At 32.2% G+C, this 20,274-nt stretch overlaps 1 protein-coding gene across 3 annotated transcripts in view; it reads left to right on the top strand.

Annotated features, from left to right (window-relative positions):
* Nucleotides 1-20,274, top strand: part of LOC111635357 (ubiquitin-conjugating enzyme E2 J1-like) — a 69,090-nt gene that overhangs the window by 5,443 nt on the left and 43,373 nt on the right. For all 3 annotated transcript variants that reach the window (XR_002758360.1, XR_002758359.1, XM_023380298.1), the window contains exons 2-5: nucleotides 2,753-2,826; nucleotides 3,891-4,022; nucleotides 13,422-13,506; nucleotides 13,580-13,685. Coding sequence is in view for 1 of the 3 variants with exons in the window: in XM_023380298.1 (XP_023236066.1) it covers nucleotides 2,753-2,826; nucleotides 3,891-4,022; nucleotides 13,422-13,506; nucleotides 13,580-13,685 (397 nt within the window). In the remaining 2 variants the exon portion in view is untranslated. The remainder of the gene's footprint in view (nucleotides 1-2,752; nucleotides 2,827-3,890; nucleotides 4,023-13,421; nucleotides 13,507-13,579; nucleotides 13,686-20,274) is intronic.

The following is a 20,274-nucleotide window of genomic DNA, read 5'->3' as shown; positions in this document are numbered from 1 at the left end:
ATAAAAAAGTTTTTATGTTTTATCTTTATTAGAACTACGAGGGCTGTTCGGAAAGTTCGCAGCCTTGCCTATATGCGGCGCTGCGATCAATTTAATTTTGGGCGGGAATAATTCAGCCATCTTTGCTAAAGATACGATACCAATTTCCGCTTGATTTGTCAAAAAGTTTTGCCACGACAGCTTAGCAGATAGTCAGTGTGCACATGCTTTGTCAAAAATGGAGAAGACGGAGACTCGTGCGGTCATAAAATACCTGACGAAAAAAGGGTTGACCCCATCTCAAATCAAAGCTGACATGGATGAAGTTTTAGGAGAGTCTGCTCCTTCGTACACCACTGTGAAAAAATGGACAGCCCTTTTTAAATCTGGCAAAGAAAGTGTGGAAGATGACCCTCGCAGCGGACAGCCGTCAACTGCTGTCACTGAAGAAAACATTGACAAAGTTCATGATTTGGTATTAGCAGATCGCCGTTTGAAAACGCGTGAGATAGCTGAGACAACAGGCATCTCTGTCGACCGAGTGCACCACATCCTAACTGAAGATTTGGGTATGACGAAGGTCTCAGCAAGGTGGGTGCCGCATCTGCTGACCGCCAAGCAAAAACGTGTTCGCACTTTGATGTCAAAGGAGTGTTTGGACTTCTACCAGAAAAACCCACAGGATTTCTTGCGTCGGTTTGTGACTACTGACGAAACGTGGATCCATTACTACACTCCTGAAACAAAAGAACAGTCGAAGCAATGGAAACACCATAGTTCGCCACCACCAAAGAAGGCAAAGGCAGTTCCATCAGCGGGTTAAAGTGATGGCCTCGGTTTTTTGGGATGCTAAAGGCATCATCTTTATTGACTACCTAGAAAGAGGAAAGACCATTAATGCTGTCTATTACTGTGAACTTTTGGAAAAACTGAAGAAAGAAATCGAAGAAAAGAGGCCACACTTGAAGAAGAAAAAAGTTCTGTTCCATCACGATAATGCACCTGCACATTCCGCCAGAATCACTGAACAAAAGATAAATGAACTTCGCTTCCAATTAGTTCCACATCCACCGTACTCACCTGATTTGGTCCCCAGTGACTTCCACCTTTTTCCAAACCTAAAAAAATTCTTGGCTGGAAAGAGATTCCACTCAAATGATGAAGTCATCTCTGAAGTGAACGAGTATTTTGCACACCTTGAGAAATCGACCTATTGTGATGGCATAAAAAAGCTAGAACATCGCTGGAATAAGTGCATTGATAACAGAGGAGATTACATTGAAAACTAAAAAAAGTTTTAACATTATTTTGTTTGTTTTTCTATGTGAGGCCGCAAACTTTCCGAACAGCCCTCGTATATTTATTGAAGCTTATATTCTGAGGTCACGTGATGACGTCAGAATTTTCGTGCCTACTTTGTTTACAAGTCTGCCCTTGTTGGAGTTGGATGGTAAGGAAAAGTCAGTTGTGTAAAAATCTACTGATTCCACAGCCTTGCTACATACAGAATACTACAAAAACAGTAAAAGGAATAAAAATTATTTACTTATAATTTTTGTTAGAATTATGAATCAGTTCTACTAATGATGCATGTTCCAAGAAACTGTTACATGTGTTCTAATGTATTTAAGTTTTCTTCTATTATAGCGGGTTGTCAAAAATGAGATTTGTGAAAAAAAAGGCAAAGTTGGTTGATAACTTACAAATATAAGGAATTATTTTATTCATCAAAGTATGCACCCACATTGTCTATATACTTTTGCCATTTAAGCGGCAGGTTGTTCAGGCAGGTGGTATAAAACCTGGTGGACGAGAGTCAATGAATTTCTGGAAGGCCAGTTTTACAGCATTGTCGGAATTAAATTGTTTTCCTATTAAAAAGTTGTCCAAATTGCAAAAGAAGTGGTAGTCAGTGGGGGCTAGGTCTGGTGAGTAGGGAGGATGATGAAGAAGTTCCAACTCCAATTCCTGTAGTTTTGCCATAATCATTTGTGCAGTGTGTGGTCTAGCATTATCGTGCAATAAGATAGGAGTCAATCTGTTGACCAATCTAGGCTGTTTTTCTTTAAGTTTTTGCATCATTCGTCCAGTTGGTCGCAGTATATTTCTACTGTAATTGATGAGCCAGGTTTCGTGAAATCATAATGGATCACACTTTTGCTAGACCACCAAACACTTGCCATCAGCTTCTTTTGATGAATATTGTGCTTTGGAGTGTGTTTTGGTGATTTGTCCAACCACTGTGCTGAACATTTGCGATTGTCATATTGAATCCATTTCTCATCACAAGTGACAATTTGATTCAAAAACGCTCAGATTTGTGACGAGAAAGCAACATCAAGCAAGCTTCCAAACACTTTTGTTTCTGTTTTTCATTCAGTTCATGTGGAACCCATTTATTTAACTTTTTCACTTTACCGATTTGAGCTAAAAGAGTTAATATTGCTTGTTTGTTAACACCAAACTTCAACAATAATTCATAGGCACTCTGAGATGGGTCAGACTCAATGGTTGGCAATATTATTACTTACAAATTTCATCCTTGACGACCTAATATAAATTTGATAAGTGGCCTGAAGACAATCATTAAAAGATAGTCAAAAATATTTGCCTAGTGAATTAATCAATTTGCTGGAATTAAAAGATGGATTTACCTGTAGAATTGCTAAATTCCAGTTTGAGTTGATAAGCATTCTTTTAAATTAAAATAATTTTTAAATGATTTTGAAATTATTCAGTTTAAAATACTTTCATGGCATTTTATTATTTCTAGCTGTTAAAAGATTAATGAAGGAAGCAATGGAATTGAGAAATCCTACAGAAGAATATTATGCACAACCACTTGAAGTAAGTTTTGTTTGTCAATGCCGTATGGTTTGATACAGTCGACCCCCCTATAATTACGGTCCCTATAGTTACGATTCCTATAAAACTACGAAAAAATTGCTACCGGTATCCGTAAAAAATAGTAAAAGTTCCCTATAAACACCTCAAACGTCATCGGGAAGCCGAACTACTTTCCCGCCGTCCGTAGCGCCACGCTACGGAGAGATTTCTATCGTCTGGACAGTATTATATAAATTATATATAAATTAGGTACTGTACATATAATTATATATTAATTATATATAAATTAGGTACTGTATATATAATTATATATTAACTTATTGTAACTTTGTTATAATTAAATATATAATTTCCGCCGTCTAGCGTGGCGCCACGCTACGGAGATTTTTACGCTAACTATCGTCTGTCAGTATGTAAATTAGGTACCGTAAGTCTAATACAGTACTGTAATTTTATACATTTCTTGTGAAAGAAACATTTCTTATTCAACGGCGATTAAAATTATTTATATTAATGATGTCTCCGAAGTTCTACGAAGTTTTCACAGAAAAATAAGTTGTTAGAAATCGGCCGCTCTTTGCTGAGCTGTTCCGCGACGAAAACAATGTTGAGCAATGGCAATGTCGAATGGTGACACTCGGTAAGTAATCCTACAATTTTTTGTTTATAGCGTAGTTTATACGGATTATTCCCAAAAAATATATACGTATTTTGGAAATGTTGAGTCGGATTAGTCTAGAATCGATTAATTTTATGGAAGAAAATCTTTCAAACAGCCGTAGTCCGTAAACTTGATACGTGTCGGGTTGTGATTGGAAGGATTCGTAAGAAAGCGGATTCCTAGAGAATGGAACGTATCTCTATCTTATAGGGGGGTCGACTGTAATTGTATTATAATTCATTGTGTTCATGATAATTTTAATTTCATTTATTTATATTATTTATCTGAATAAGTATATTAATTTATCTAGAAAAATTAATATATAATAATACAATAGTGGTAAATTCTTGATAAGATAAATGAATACCAATTTTTTTTAATTATTGTATTCATTATATTATAGGAAAATCTCTTTGAATGGCATTTCACGGTTAGGGGTCCACCCGAAACTGACTTTGACAGTGGTCTTTATCATGGAAGAATTGTACTACCTCCCGAATATCCCATGAAACCACCGAGTATAATTCTTCTGACTGTAAGTTAAATATTGTGTTCCACAGATGACCCTTGATTAAATCAGACTTCAGCTGATTTTGTTTTTAATACTGATTATAACCTCTTTGGTTATGCATGCAATCTCCAGCAGTTGGTGTTAACATTAATGCTTTTTCTGTGGGAAAATTCTTGAGAATGGAAGCAGATAGAACTGAACAGTCTTTTGCATTAAATTAAAAATTTGATTCAGAATTTTCAAAATTAAATTTTTTCATTTTCTATGAATTTATAAAGTTACTAGCAGACCCCGCCACGCCTTGTTGTGGCTTAAAATGTATCTATTATAAATGTATAACACTTCCCCCGTGGGGAAAAATTTTTCAAAAAATCCCTTCTTAGTGTACATTCTGTTGACATACCCTATTAAAACGCAATCAAAAACGCAAAAACCCGCGTCTAAAATAGTATAATAGAAGCCAAGTTTTTCACAGTAAGCCTTAATCCTGTCCCTCTCCCCCACGGGGGAAATATCGAAAAATCCCTTCTTAGTGTACATTCTGTTGACGTACCCTATTAAAAAAAAACTGCATCTAAAATAGTATAAATAGAAGCAGAGTTCTTTACGGTAAGCCTTACGGGGAAGGCTTACCGTAAAGAACTGTCCATCCCCCATGTTTAACGGAATAATATACAGCCTATGTCCACCCTGAAGTTCCATTCTAAATATTGGTAAAAAAATTTTTGAAATCGGATGAGTAGTTTCGGAGATTACCTGCTGCATACAAACTAACATACATACATACATACATACATACATACATACATACATACATACATACATACATACATACAAACATTACCTCTTTATAATATTAGTATAGATAGAGAATAAACAAATTCAATTTTTGAAAATTTTGAATCATACATTAATTAATAGAAGAATTAAATAGGCTTCTAATACAAAAAACTGTTTGGTTCTATCTGCTTTTGTTTTTGAGAATTTTTTCATAGAAAAAGCATTCCGTCTGCTGGAAATTACATGCTTAACCAAAGAGGATATAATTAGCTTTAAATGGTCTACTCTGCCATTTTTTTGGAGATTAGATATTTGAAGGAGAGTGTATTATAAATGACTTGACTAACCAGATAATACAGATAACTCTTTATTAAGACAAACTTGACAGTGGTACTTCTCTCTTGTTTCCTGGAGCTACAACATGGCTGTTTCTTGTGCCCCACAACTCTTTCAACCTATGTTTTCACCTTGGTGCATATACAGTTAAATTTAACATTTAATTAATTTAAATTATGAACCTATATTATAGAGAGATAGAGTGCATTGTAGTGATTTTGTTTGTGTTGTAAATATTATAACAAATTATTTTAGGAGTAAATACTTGCAAATTTTAAGATATTTTGTAACACTAAACACACAATTTTAGGTCTCCTCTTTTTAACTTTAACTATAACAGAATGATGTGAAAAGAATGTTACATTAACTAAGTTTATTCAACATTGCAACTTCAAAAGACTGAATAACAAGTATAGATACACAACAAAACAAAATCTAAAAATCAAGCACACAAAATTACAAATATTAATTTAAAATGAACATTTTTGGTAGTATTAAACAACTACCATCAAGTTATATACAATATTCAAAAGTTGAAAGCAAAATCGAATAGAATATTTTCAGTTAGAAATGTTGGCCAATGATCAGACTGTGGCAATGGCAACTTCACAAAAACCTACAGCATTTCTTATTGGATTTCAAATAAAATTTCCAGGCTTTCAGTAATGTATTGTTATCATTGTAATAGCTGAAGCATTCCTGCAAGCCTTACAAATTTTTAAGTTTTCTACATGTTTGGTGTTATGCAAATTTCATGAATAATGGATGAGATGTGAGCCTGTAATTTCTTTTCCAATGCAAAGGTGGCTAATGCTGTTGATGTTTGATCTTTATTGATTGATATCAGGTTTTCTTGTAGGGATTGGTTTAAGGGGCGAGTCATTGCTCCAATGTATTGGAATTGCTTGGTATCCTATTGTCCTACATAGGTATCCTGGTAGGTTACAACTGTTCGGAAGATCTTTGGTGTTTCTAAGTAAATCATATATTGTAGAGGTTTTCTATATGCTTAGCTTAGGTTGTTGTTGTTAGCAATCTTTCATAATGTGGGTGTCATGAGCTTGTTGTACATTATCAACTTGAAATTACATTCTGCACTTCTATTTTTTCCTGTGCAATGCAGGTAACCATATGGAATAGTAAATCTGACCTGCAATTTTTCTTAAAGTCCATCAACAATAATCTGTTTGGTATCAACCTATGTCTGAACAGGAACATCCTTCCAAGGCACACGTAAATGTCACTATCACTATCAAAGAAGGGCATGTCTCCACCTCTGTAAATCATAAACCGAAATATCACCCAATTTTTATCCTGGCTTTCTTGCATGATCTGTACTTGTTCAAATCAGTTTCAGAGCTCTGAAAAGAAGAGTAGACACACGTCTGACTAGAAAAGTATGAAGGATGAATTGAAATATATTACTAAGGTAGTGATACATCACGGATACCAACTTGGAGTCATCAAAGGATTAATTAAGGAATAGCCACATTGCACAGTGAAAAATAGTGATGCAGAATACAATTTCAAGTCCTTAGCATACAGAAGTCTACAATATATGATTTACTTAGATGCACCAAAGACCTTCAGAACAGTTATAACCTACCAGGAATTTACTTGTTACCTGTGTTGGACAATAGAGTTGGCAAGCAATTCCAATACATTGGAGCAATGACTCATCAGTGCCTACAGGAAAATCTGATACCAATCAATAACGATCAAATATCAACAGCATTAGCCACCTTTGCATTAGAAGAGAAATAACAGGCTCACATCTCATCCATTATTCAAGAAATTTGCCTAACACCAAACATTTAGAAAATTAAAAATTTATAAGGTTTGCAGGAATGTTTCAGCTATTACTGAAAGCCTGGAGAATTTTATTTGAAATCCAATAAGAAATGCTGTAGATTTTTGTGAAGTTGACATTGCCACAGTCTGATCATTGGCCAACATTTCTAACTGAAATATTCTATTTGATTTTGCTTTCAACTTCTGAATGTTGTATTGTGGCTGTACACTATTCTATTTTGTATAATTTTTAATTTAATTTTATATTCTCTCTCTCTAAATTTATCCTTCCTTCCAATATCCTTTGTTTCCTTGTTTGAACTTCCGAGAACTTGGACTCACCCCTAGCCCACCAGGAGGTAGGGTGAAAAGGCTGGAGGGGAAAATTGAAATTCCAGTACAAATTCTTTGGCTGGACATGAGAGGCAATGGACGTGTGGTGGCAAGGCTCATAAGTGGAATCCGACGAGTGCTGTAAAAAAGGAGACTGTAGAGAACGGATCAAGAAGGAAGTAGCTCGATAGATCTGGAGGAGAACACACAAAGCCGATCTGCAAGAGAATAAAACATTCGAGACTCTGAAGCTGAGACAAAGAAATACTTGGAATACTCGCTGATAAATTGGGTACCCCCTATCCTATTATTATTCTTATTTCCCCTTCTATCCACCTTCTATTAGATTAAGTTAGATTAAGAATCACACGAGAGAATATTAGACACAAACCATTGTCGGGTTAGTAGTTGGGATAAGACCAACTACCAGGGTCGCCTGTAATATTGAAACCATCAGAAGGTAGCTGGAATTGCACAACAGCAGGAATCCTTAAAGAAACTGTATATATATATATTAAGCACAAAAGTAAATTTGTTTAATTGGATCATGCATTGTGTCTTCCTTTCGTGCAGCACCTCTTATAGTATATAACGTTATGGTGGTTGTTTAACACAGTAGAGCATTGGTTAACTGAAAGCGTTCCAGTCACTGTGTCGTGCTGACTCAAATGTTTTTGATGCTAGATTAACTTCTAAAGTATAATTTTTTTGTTTTTATATTTTTCANATGAAATTTGCATAACACCAAACATGTAGAAAACTTAAAAATTTGTAAGGCTTGCAGGAATGCTTCAGCTATTACAATGATAACAATACATTACTGAAAGCCTGGAAATTTTATTTGAAATCCAATAAGAAATGCTGTAGGTTTTTGTGAAGTTGCCATTGCCACAGTCTGATCATTGGCCAACATTTCTAACTGAAAATATTCTATTCGATTTTGCTTTCAACTTTTGAATATTGTATATAACTTGATGGTAGTTGTTTAATACTACCAAAAATGTTCATTTTAAATTAATATTTGTAATTTTGTCCATTTGATTTTTGGATTTTGTTTTGTTGTGTATCTATACTTGTTATTTAGTCTTTTGAAGTTGCAATGTTGAATAAACTTATGTTAATGTAACAATCTTTTTACATCATTCTGTTATAGTTAAAGTTCAAAAGAGGAGATTTAGTCATCTGGGGCTAGGGTTATGCAGTCTTTTTAAGAATGTCAGGAAAGACGCAAGCAGTACTTTTTCAAGCTTTTTAACATTTTTGTCAGTTAATGTGACTATCTCCAGAAGCCTAGAATCTTTGCATTTGCAAAAAACACACAAAGAGATCAAGGAAATCAGACCAGTGGTGGAAAAATGTAACGCACCAACATATATACTAGAGAAGTGCTTAAAAAAGTATGTTTCAGAAAAATTAGAACAAAGTAATTGTTTCTCATGATCCAAATATGGTGGTAAAAGAATTGCAAGACTTGGCTTTAATGAACAATGAAATAGGGACTGTGATGGATTTTGAAAGTCTATACCCATCCATGAATCTAGCATCTTGTTTCAATGCACTCATTGAATTTATAGTCCAACACAATCCAGTGTTATCAACATACTCGGAGGACTTAAATAATCTAGCAGATGTAATGTGCTACCATTTTTTTTACATTCAATGCGGTAACATAGAAACAAAAGAAAGGTGTTCCAATGGGAAGTCTTATATCAGGACTTTCTTCAAGACAGATTTCTTCGAGGACATTATATTCTACAAATGTTATGTTGATGACATATTTATAATTTGGAAGGATTACAGGCAGATTGAAGAATTTTTACTTGCAATCAGTAGTAATAGTCATGGGTTAAAACTAAAATTAGAACAAAAAACTATACTCATCTCCATTTTTTGGATGTTGATATAAGATTTAAACAAGGAAATGTACAAACAACGGTGTATTTAAAATCCGCGCATGCTCCTCTCTACATACCATCTTGGTCCGACGACCTGTATAAATATAAATTATCAGCATTCAAGGCACTTATCAGAAGAGCCTTTTTATATTGTACCAACATTCAGGACTGCATCAAGGAAATTAGTAGAATTAAAAGAATTGCAACAAATTTAGGCTACAAAACTGCTACAATTGAAGATCTAATCAAAAGTTAGAGAGCATAAAGGCAAAACAGATATTAAAGTAGATACAGTTAACAAATTCACATACAATATGCATATAGGAGGAGTGATGAATGAATTGGTTACGTATAAAAACTCAAGAATGGTCTATAAAAGAGCATCCAATATCTATAGCTTACTAAGGAATGACAAAGACAGCATAAAAATGGAAGAAAAAGCTCGAGTTTATAAAATACCATTTGAAAACCAACAGTTAGGAGTTGCAAAGGATTATGTGGATGTGACCAGAAGAAACCTGGCAGTACGTCTGCGAGAACACAAATACAATGTGGATAAAAGGGCATAACACAATATTAGCAATTATGGCACAGACAGCAGGAGTGATTGTAAAATGGAACGAGGCAAGTCATCAAAACTGTATACTCTCCATCCATTGTGTTGGAGATGGAAAAGACGGAAATACATAAAAGTAAAATGAAAAACCATTGCCTAAATGCCAAGGATGCTAATGTGCTTCCAACAGTGTGAAAGTATATGAAAAAAGCATGGGACTTAAAAACCCTTAAAGCTTGTAATAGTTATACTTAACCCTGTTTACTATGTTTTATATTATTTATTTGTTCTTTTCATTGTTATTTATTTATTGTATTTATTTATTTTTTCATTTATTTAATATACACAATTATTGTAAATCTTTTAAATTTCAAATGAAACGTATTCGAAAAATGACACATTCCATTTTGGAATGGTTTTATCGTAAGCCTGAAGATTGCCTATATTAAGTAGGTTGAAAATGTTTGAGAAATAAAATATTTGTGCTCGGCAAAAAATTCAGGTGTGTTGATATAATTTAAGCCAAAACATATGCCAATAAAAGACACAAGATTCCTTTTTTAAGCAGCATCCAAATACAGTAGAGCGTCGATTATCCGAATCAATTGGGGACTGGGGTTGTTCGGATAACCGATTAAATACGAAAAAATAGTTTAACGTATCTGATGTTGAAATTTTTCTCCGTTGCGTGTCACTTTGCGTTGAATTTTCGTCGATGTTAAGCCTAACGAAGACTATTGTATCGTTAAAAATTATTTTTTTATTTTGTACAAACAAAATAAATATATTGAAAAATATAAAAACAACAAAAAATTATACTTTAGAAGTTAATTTAGTATCAAAAACGTAAAATATTTGAGTAGTCCAAGACATAGCCAAAGATTGCAGCACCACAGCACTAGCAAAAATTTAAATTTGCTGACTGGAATTCTTTTGGATAATTGACGTTTTGGATAATCGACGCTCTACTGTAATGCCAGGATTATTTCATAAATGAAAGCATTTAAATTTATAAAGAGTGTAAAATCTATAATAAAAAATTTCAACTAAACATTGTTGATAATTTCACAATATAAGATCAAAATTTACAATCTTATATCTAATTTATTAGTAAAAGTTCAAAATTTAATGAAGTGAACTTGTTAACAATGAAAATGAAATTCAACATTTACAAAATGTAATAATACAACAGTAAATGTAGGGGAAAAAATTGTTTTAAACAGAAAAAGCATTTAACAACTTTTATCTGACAAAAAAGGTTTGTTAACTTGTAACTTAAATCTACCTTACAATTGCAACTTTTCTTAAACCAATCATCTATTCATCACATTTGGTGTCATTCTGGGAATTATACCTCAGCTCTTCTTTTGCATTGTTTTAAGCACCAAATATGACATCACACTTCTAACGTCATTACATGTTTATCTACATACATGTTTGCTAGAACTGTTTTACAGTTCTCTCTTACTGACAATTTTCTCTGTGCAATATTCAATGCACGGGCAAAGCTATCATCTCGTTTAAAGGAGATTAGTTTTAAATGAAGCATGCAAGTTTTTGTCCTTTTTAACAAAACAAACTCCAAAATAAGAAAAGAACTAAAACAAAATATTACAACTCCATAAAATAAAAGCATTTTGGCTCAATTCCTCACAACAAAATTTAGAAAATATTTAGAAAAATGGATGCTAAACAGATATTATAAAAAAGATATAGTTCATCAGTTTATCTAACCAAGTTGTATTATGATCTGTGTAATTTAGAATATTCAAAATGTTAGACAGAATGACACATGCAATGATGTTTCTGTTGTCACATGTCTTAAGGGTTAAAGTTTTTTCATTCACTGATTGTTTTCATTTATTCATTATTGTGTTAAGAGTAACTAAATCCAATATTGTATTTCTAGTAATTCTTTCACTTTAATTAAAAGACGAATTTCAATGATTCATCTCACTTATTTTGTTGCTCCAATACAGTTTGATAAGTCTTCTATAACTCCACTAATTGGAATTCTGAGATAATTAAGTAATAACCAAAAGTTTTTGGGTTTTACCGAACTGTTTAATGTTCTACTAAAGTTAATTAATGAATAAATAAATTTCACTGTAGAGGAAAGAGTTGATATTCTTTCATAATTTTAATAACAAAGTATAAAATTTAATGGTTTTCGGTAATTTGATTAAATAGGATTATAAATCTTCAATGCAATTATTTTAATGAATGAATGTATGTGTGTGTATATAATACAGGTATACCCCAGGTTATGACCATCTCACAATAAAATAAACTGCAGATACGATCATTATATATTTCTACCCTACCATAATTCGACTTAGCTATCCCCACCAGTATGACACTTTGTCCATTCCAAGTGTTACTACCTGTCTGGTTTTTATTTCATGTGTCTGGGTGAAGATCAAAAATGTCTAGGTTTTAAGAAAATTTGGCAAATTGTCAATAATTATTTTTTAATGATATAGCTGATTTTATCACTGTCAAAGTCTGATAATTTAATTAGCAAGTCATTTATAATAACATTCTGGAACGCACTTATTTGCATGTTAATTTGTTTGTTGTTCTAAAATATGGAAGTTTAAAATTTAAAAAGAATGTTAAAAAGAAAAGTTTTAAAATTCAAAAAAAAGAATGTTATAAAAATATTTGGAACGCAGAAGATGGAACAGCAAGTTTGAAAGGTTGAAAGTTGAGGGAAGGTTTGTTATTGGCTTGGAGAATAAAAGGAATGTTTCAAATCCTCCTGGTTTGAAGGTTTTTCATGTAGAAAGGGACCTGTGGTGATAGAGGATCACTTAGATGTGTTATTTCAATACTAGCAAATGAGCTTGGCATTGCTCGGGCAAAAAGTAACAATAGCAAAGATTAGTATTAGATTATAGCCGATCTTACTTGTTTTCATCGGGTGCAAGAATTAGATCCTTTCTTGTCTGAGACTAATTACAAAATTTTTAGGTATCTGCGTACCACACAGGAATAATGATAATCAAGAATCACTGCAACCACTAACCCATGCGTAGTACCATTAACTTGTAAGTGATGAATAACAAACATAATTTTCATAATTCTTTTCGAGTTCTTTTTCAGGATTACTTAATTCCAAAAATAAATTGGATCTTCCAATTTATTTTTGAATCATTCATAAATATAAATTTGAACATAAAATCAAACATTAAGACGAAGAGTTCAAATAAGACAGACTTATGCACATTTACTCCTTGTGTCAACTTTAAATATGATGGAACACTAAAGATTGTTGAGAACTTTTAGAAGGGTCTAAAAATGCAAAAAAAAATTTCTTTAAAAAGCAAAAATTTGCATCTAAAATAGTAAAGTAAAACCCAAGTTCTTCAGGGTAAGCCTTAACCCTTTTCCACTTCCCTGTGGGAAAGTTTCCATAAATCACTTTGTAACCTGCATTCTCATGGCATACCCTATTAAAACACAGTAAAAATGCAAAAATCTGCATCTAAAATAGTATAATAGAAGCAAATTTCTTCAGGTTAAGCCTTAATCCTCTCCCTCTTCCCAGCAGGGAATTTCCAAAATTCCCTTCTTAGTGTACATTCTTGTGACGTACCCTAACTGTGTACCAAATTTCAACTTTCAACTGCTAACTATTTGGGCTCTGTGCTTTTTATTTTATTTCCAATAATTTTTTTCAATAAAGCATTTTATTTTCAATAATTATTTTCTTGTAATGTTTGTATTTAGCCAAATGGAAGATTTGAAATTCAAAAAAAAATCTGCCTTAGTATATCTGGCCATCATCCTGAATCATGGCAACCATCTTGGTCCAGTAAGTATGCTGAAACAGAATAAATAGTACTTGTTCATAGGTTTTCTTAATGATGATTAATTTTTTTTTTCAGTACGCACGGCCTTACTTGCAATAATTGGTTTTATGCCCACACATGGGAATGGAGCCATTGGTTCTCTGGACTACACTCCTGCGGAAAGGAAGATATTAGCTAAACAGTAATATTATATATTTTTTAAATAAATGTATTAGTGATGGGATGATTAATCGGAATCTGGAATTGGAAAACTGGGCATTTTTTTCGTAACCAGAATTGAGCAAATCTCGTCATTGTTCCACTTTTTATAAGAAAATTAATTTTTGTTTCAGTCAGAGTAAAATATTATTAAATTACAGTATTAACATTTAAATATTTAGTATTGGAGGCCTTCACGTTGATAAAGCAGAGTACACAATGCCCCATATATGAGGTGATGTCTGTCATGATGGACTTTCGTGTAGTCAGAGTGATGAGAGATTGCACTTGGGATCAGTACTTTGTCCCACTTAGGGGAGAGAGAGTGACATTAGGGTTGCCACCTGGCCAGTATTGGGTCAGCTTGACTGGCAATTAAAAATCGAGGCTGGTGGTCAACAAAAATATTTAAGTGTCTGCAAAACAGTTTAAAATATAAACAAAATTATATTTTAATTGAAAAAATACATAAAATTATTTTTAATATTTAGTATGTTTACTTATAATGATATAACACTTGAACAACAACTTAAATATTTTTTTCAGCAACACTTTAATTTATTTAAATGAACATTCTCAACCCCCTTTTATAGGTCTGCTTCAGGTTTAACAAGAATATTTGGACTTTTGTCTTAAACAGTTTGAATCTTGTTAAACCTGATGCAGATTTATGAAAAAGGGTCAAAAACATTTGTTCAAATAAATTAGTATCGTACAAAAAAGTATTTAAGGTGTTGTTCAAGCTAAATTAGTTTCAGCCTAATTAGAAGTGTTTTTAATGTTAAAACAACTTTCCCATTATAACTATGAAAGGTTTTATGATTCATCGATGATACTGAAGTATGTTAGAATCACGCAAATCACATTTGAAAATTTAAGTAAAAATAATTGTTTGCTGTAAGTCTGCTGTCGTTTTGAGTTTTAAAAATTGATTTTTCAAGATGAATCAGTCTAAACAGTAGTTTGATTTTTTCTTTCGCTTGAAAAAAGTTCATGCAATTGTTCATTTAGGAAAACCTGGCTCAAGTGATGAATTCGAAATTTGGTTAACTTGTGATGATGTGTGTTTGGCTCGTTGCATCATTTGTTTATTTAACACTAAATGAAGTTTTCATTTAGTGTTAAATATGATGGAATTAAAGCATTTATGGGGCACACCAATTGCAAGAAGCATGAAAAAAAGGGCAACTTCTGATTTACCTTTCCCCTCCCCGATCATCACATTGGCCAACAAACCAGTTTCCAAAGATGACATGATGGGATAATTCTTTGAGTAAAAGTGAATGAGCTGTAATTTCTTTGAGGGTAGTATTGCAATGTTAACTTTATCTGAAATAAGATTACAAATTTATTTTGTAGTACACAATAAAAGCATGCATATCCACATATAAATGGAGAATTTTCAGGTTTCTTTTGAAAGATTGATTCTAGGTTTTTCAATCATTTTTCCATTTTTAAGCTTATGTTTATTAATTAATGAATGTGCCATGCTCATAGTATAAATCATTAATTTTCCTAAACTAAAGTAAACTTCAGAAACTATTCAAAAGAATTGGAATGGGGAGAAATTTTGGTATCGTCCCATCACTAAAATGTATTTACAGTACATATTTTATTTTTAATGTTTTCATTTTTCTAAATCTTTANCTTCAGGTTTAACAAGAATATTTGGACTTTTGTCTTAAACGGTTTGAATCTTGTTAAACCTGATGCAGATTTATGAAAAGGGTTCAAAAACGTTTGTTCAAATAAATTAGTATTGTACAAAAAAGTATTTAAGGTGTTGTTCAAGCTAAATTAGTTTCAGTGTAATTAGAAGTGTTTTTATTGTTAAAACAACTTTCCCATTATAACTATGTAAGGTTTTATGATTCATCGGTGATATTGAAGTATGTTAGAATCACGCAAATCACATTTGAAAATTTAAGTAAAAATAATTGTTTGCTGTAAGTCTGCTGTCGTTTTGAATTTTAAAAATTGATTTTTCAAGATGAATCAGTCTAAACAGTAGTTTGATTTTTCTTTCCCTTGAAAAAAATTCATGCAACTGTTCATTTAGGAAAACCTGGCTCCAGTGATGAATATGAAATTTGGTTAACTTGTGATGATGACATGTGTTTGGCTCGTTGCATCATTTGTTTATCACTAAATGAATTTAATTAATTAAAACTTCATTTATTTAACACTGAATAAAGTTTAGTGTTAAATATGATGCAATTAAAGCATTTATGGGGCACACCAATTGCAAGAAGCATGAAAAAAAGAAGGGCATCTTCTGATTTACCTCTCCCCTCCCCGATCATCATGTTGGCCAACAAACCAGTTTCCAAAGATGACATGATGGGATAATTCTTTGAGTAAAAGTTGCAATTTCTTTGAGGGTAGTATTGCAATGTTAACTTTATCTGAAATAAGATTATGAATTTATTTTGTAGTACACAATAAAAGCATGCATATCCACATATAAATGGAGAATTTTCAGGTTTCTTTTGAAAGATTGATTCTAGGTTTTCCAATCATTTTTCCATTCTTAAGCTTATGTTTATTAATTAATGAATGTGCCATGCTCATAGTATAAATCATTAATTTTCCTAAACTAAACTTCAGAAACTATTCAAAAGAATTGGAATGGGGAGAAATTTTGGTATCATCCCATCACTAAAATGTATTTACAGTACGTATTTTATTTTTAATATGTTTCATTTTTCTAAACCTTTATTAAATTTTAATTAGCTTTTATCCGCAGATACCGAATCTATTATATTATACATTTTCTAGTTTATTTACTTTACAAATTTAATGTTTTCATGTTTATTTGCATTGTTAATTTATTTCGTATATATGTATTTTTTTGCTTTGTTGTATCTTAAGTATCTGTCTCTTATATTGTAAAGAAATTTAATAAGTCTGCGCTTAATACATAAGTAGAATATAAAAATGCAGACACTTAAGCTATCAAGCGACTTAAAAAAATGTGTTTCGTACTTATTTATCAATAGAAAAAAAATGTTAGAAAGTAAAATAATAGTTTAATTAATTATCGAAGCACGTTCGAATCCTAAACAGTAGAAAACACATCTTCCAAACTCAATGCTATCAGCCATATCTTGGAGGTAATGTGNACAAGATATAACTAAGAATTTTATCAAATTTTATAAATATTTAATATAATTTTAGTAATTAAATATCTGACTTTGGTAATTATAAAAAGTTGAGAGTAATTACTCTTAACCTTTTTTAATATATTTAACGTTAAAAGCGAAAATTCAATAAAGATTAAGATTTTAGAATTATTTTAAATTATAGAATAGCTTTTATAACAATGTTTTAATATAAACAGATAGTAGAAAAGTTCTGTCATGAGAACAATAATATATTCTTCTTACTGTATATATTTAGATAGATTTATATTGTTGTTTTAAATTTTAAACAATAGCATATCCTTTTCTTGAAGTAGCATACCTATAAAATACTTGAGTGGCTGCTTTATGTAAAAAATATAGCGTCTTTAATATATCCTTACTTTGAAAGAACAAGTAGTCTATGCAAGAGAAACTGTTAAGCAGGTAACACAATCATTTGGTTAATTTGTACAAGATTTTTCTGGTATGAGCATTTGATTTAAATCTGATTCAACCTTTCTAATTTTTTATGGAAAATATGAATTAAAATGTTTATTTTTGTTTCCTGACTGCCTCTCTGAGAGCCTTAACTTCATCCATTATGTATAGTCTGATCGGTTGGAACACCAATTCCATTGTAGATCAGGTTATTTGTAATGGGTAAAATTAAGACCTTCCACACAGTTACTTGTAATAATGCCTAGCATAACTAATTGAAATTAATATCAGTCCAAAATAGAAAAATTCATTCAGTTGTTGGGAGTAAACTCCATTTATACTCAAAAAACCAAAACTGACCTTGCTAGTTTTTCCTGTTTTTTGATTAGCTAGATAATGAAATAAGACGTGTTTTGCATTTATACTTAAATGCAAGATACAAGATAAATCTAAGATACAATCTTAGTGTGTGTACGTACAAACAAACAAACAAAGGTTGTATCTTTGTATCTTCGGTCTCTAAATATAAATTAATTTCAAATTCAAAAACTGTGCAGTATAATTATTATAGTTTACAAACTCTATTTTATTCTGATCACTATTGTCTTATTTTTTGTGCTAGCACACTTTTCCCAAAGATGATATAGGATAGCAAAATTGAGAGACAGTTTTCTTCTATGTATCTATTTTTCAATCTAATTATTCTTATAAAATACATAAAAATTTGGATATAAACTTCTATACAATATAGATGTAGACAGAAAATGTTAGTAGTGGATTTCTCACTTATGTGCAAGGCCTACATAAGGTTTGTGAATTTTATTTTGATTTATGCTGTTATTAGAAAATTAACTTTTATACAATATTCTTAAAATACAAGAAATTGAATTATAAAACAGTAATATTTATAAACAGAAAAATATTTTTTTTTTTGTTTTGCAATAATGTTTACATATTTGTGACATTAATTCAAAACGTAATAGATTCTAAATACTTTTAACACAAATAAAAAGAATACTTTTAATAATCCATAAAATAGATTTAACAAGGAAAAATTAATTCCAATCACAAGACTTCATTAAGATGTTGTATTAGTGTAAAAACTGTGGAGAAACATAAGTTTTCCTAAAATTGTTTATTCTGTTAGCATTACTAAAATAACCTGGAACTGGGACTACTGTAAGAAAAGAAGAAACCATACACTAAATTCCAGCAATATTTACTTCAAAAAACAAACATTTTTGCTGCTTTGATATGCTTGCATCAGGTCTTATACACTGTTTTACAAATTAATGTTTGATTTACACAATGCATTGGTGTTCTAAAATAAGGTTGTATAACCAGTATTCAGAGTTATTACAGGAAGTCAATAGAAGGGTGATTAATTTAGAGAATCAAGTGACCACCAAGTGTGTGAAAAATGAAGTTAGAAAAGCAGATTTGTTAGAATTAGCACAACACCATAAAAAACCAAAAAATACGAATTGGATAAATTTTCTACATAACATCGACACAAAATTCTATGGCTGCCACCGTAGCATCCATATGTACTATGGATGCCACGACTCTCAACTCATGGATACAGATCTCAACTCATTAGAACTAATTTGGACACAAATGAAGGACTGGGTTGCTGTTCATCAAACATGCAGAGTGTTCAGACATTGAAAAGTCGTGCAGAGAAGCTTTCAGTAACAAGGTGCATGGAGACAAGTCTGTAAAAATATAATCGAAATAGAAAATGACTACTGGGTAAAGTTGGAATCATCTTAGAACACACGATAGAAGAACTTTTATTCACTATTAATAGAGATGATAACAGCAGTGAAGAGAGTAGAAGTGTTGAAAGCTCCACTGGGGATATATTTCTTTTGGATTTAATAATAATAATAATAATAACAATAAAATCCGCCACAGAAAGATTAACCCTTCCGCGTAAAGATGGCGGACGTGGCCTGATTGACATAGTTAACCTTCACTACAAACAAATATAGTCACTGCGAGAGTTTTTCTACAGGAAACAAGAAACATCACAATTACATAAAGCAGTAACTCTAGCAGACTCAAATAGCACACCATTAAACTTACACTCACAACACACAGACATGACACAACACATAAAAAGCATAGACACCATCAAGCAATCGTGGGCTCAAAAGGCACTCCATGGCAGGCATCCTTATGACCTGGCCCAGGATTTTGTTGACAAAACTGCGTCAAACAGCTGGTTAGATCGGGGATGCCTCTTTGGGGAGACGGAAGGATTCATGATTGCCATACAGGATCAGGTCATAAATACTAAAAACTACAGAAAACACATACTCAAAGATACAACACTCACAAATGACACATGCAGAAAATGTCACATCATGCCAGAAACTATACAACACATCACTTCTGGTTGCAAGCTCTTGGCACAGACAGATTACTTACATAGACACAATCAAGTAGCAAATATAATACACCAAGAGCTTGCAAAGAAACACAAATTGGCAGACATCCACGAACCATACTACAAGTATATTCCACAGACAGTATTGGAAAATAACACGCACAAAATGTACTACGACAGAGCCATAATCACAGATAAAACAATTTACCACAACAGACCAGACATCACACTCATTGACAAACACAATAAAATCACATACATTATAGACATAGCCATTCCAAACACTCACAATGTACAAAACACATGCACTGAAAAAATTAGCAAGTACACAGAACTCGCCCAGGAAATAAGGCATCTGTGGAGGATGGATAGGGTGCTTATTGTACCTGTAGTTCTCTCCTGTACAGGTGTGATACCATACACACTACACAAAAGCCTGGAAACATTAGAATTGAGTAGAAATACATACATAACACTACAGAAGGCCACTATATTGAATACATGCCACATTGTTAGGAAATTCCTGAATACAGACACTGACACACTTATTTAATTTTAGTTTTGATTTGGTTGCTATGCCTTGACTCTGGTCCGGCATAGTACATAGCCACCGGTGTGAA

This window comes from Centruroides sculpturatus, unplaced genomic scaffold (genome assembly GCF_000671375.1).
Source record: "Centruroides sculpturatus isolate CEXI.00-Female unplaced genomic scaffold, Cexi_2.0 scaffold916, whole genome shotgun sequence".
Classification (NCBI taxonomy): Eukaryota; Metazoa; Arthropoda; class Arachnida; order Scorpiones; family Buthidae; genus Centruroides; species Centruroides sculpturatus.
The sequence above is the reverse complement of the archived record's forward strand: the minus strand, read 5'-3'. Positions and strand labels throughout refer to the sequence as shown.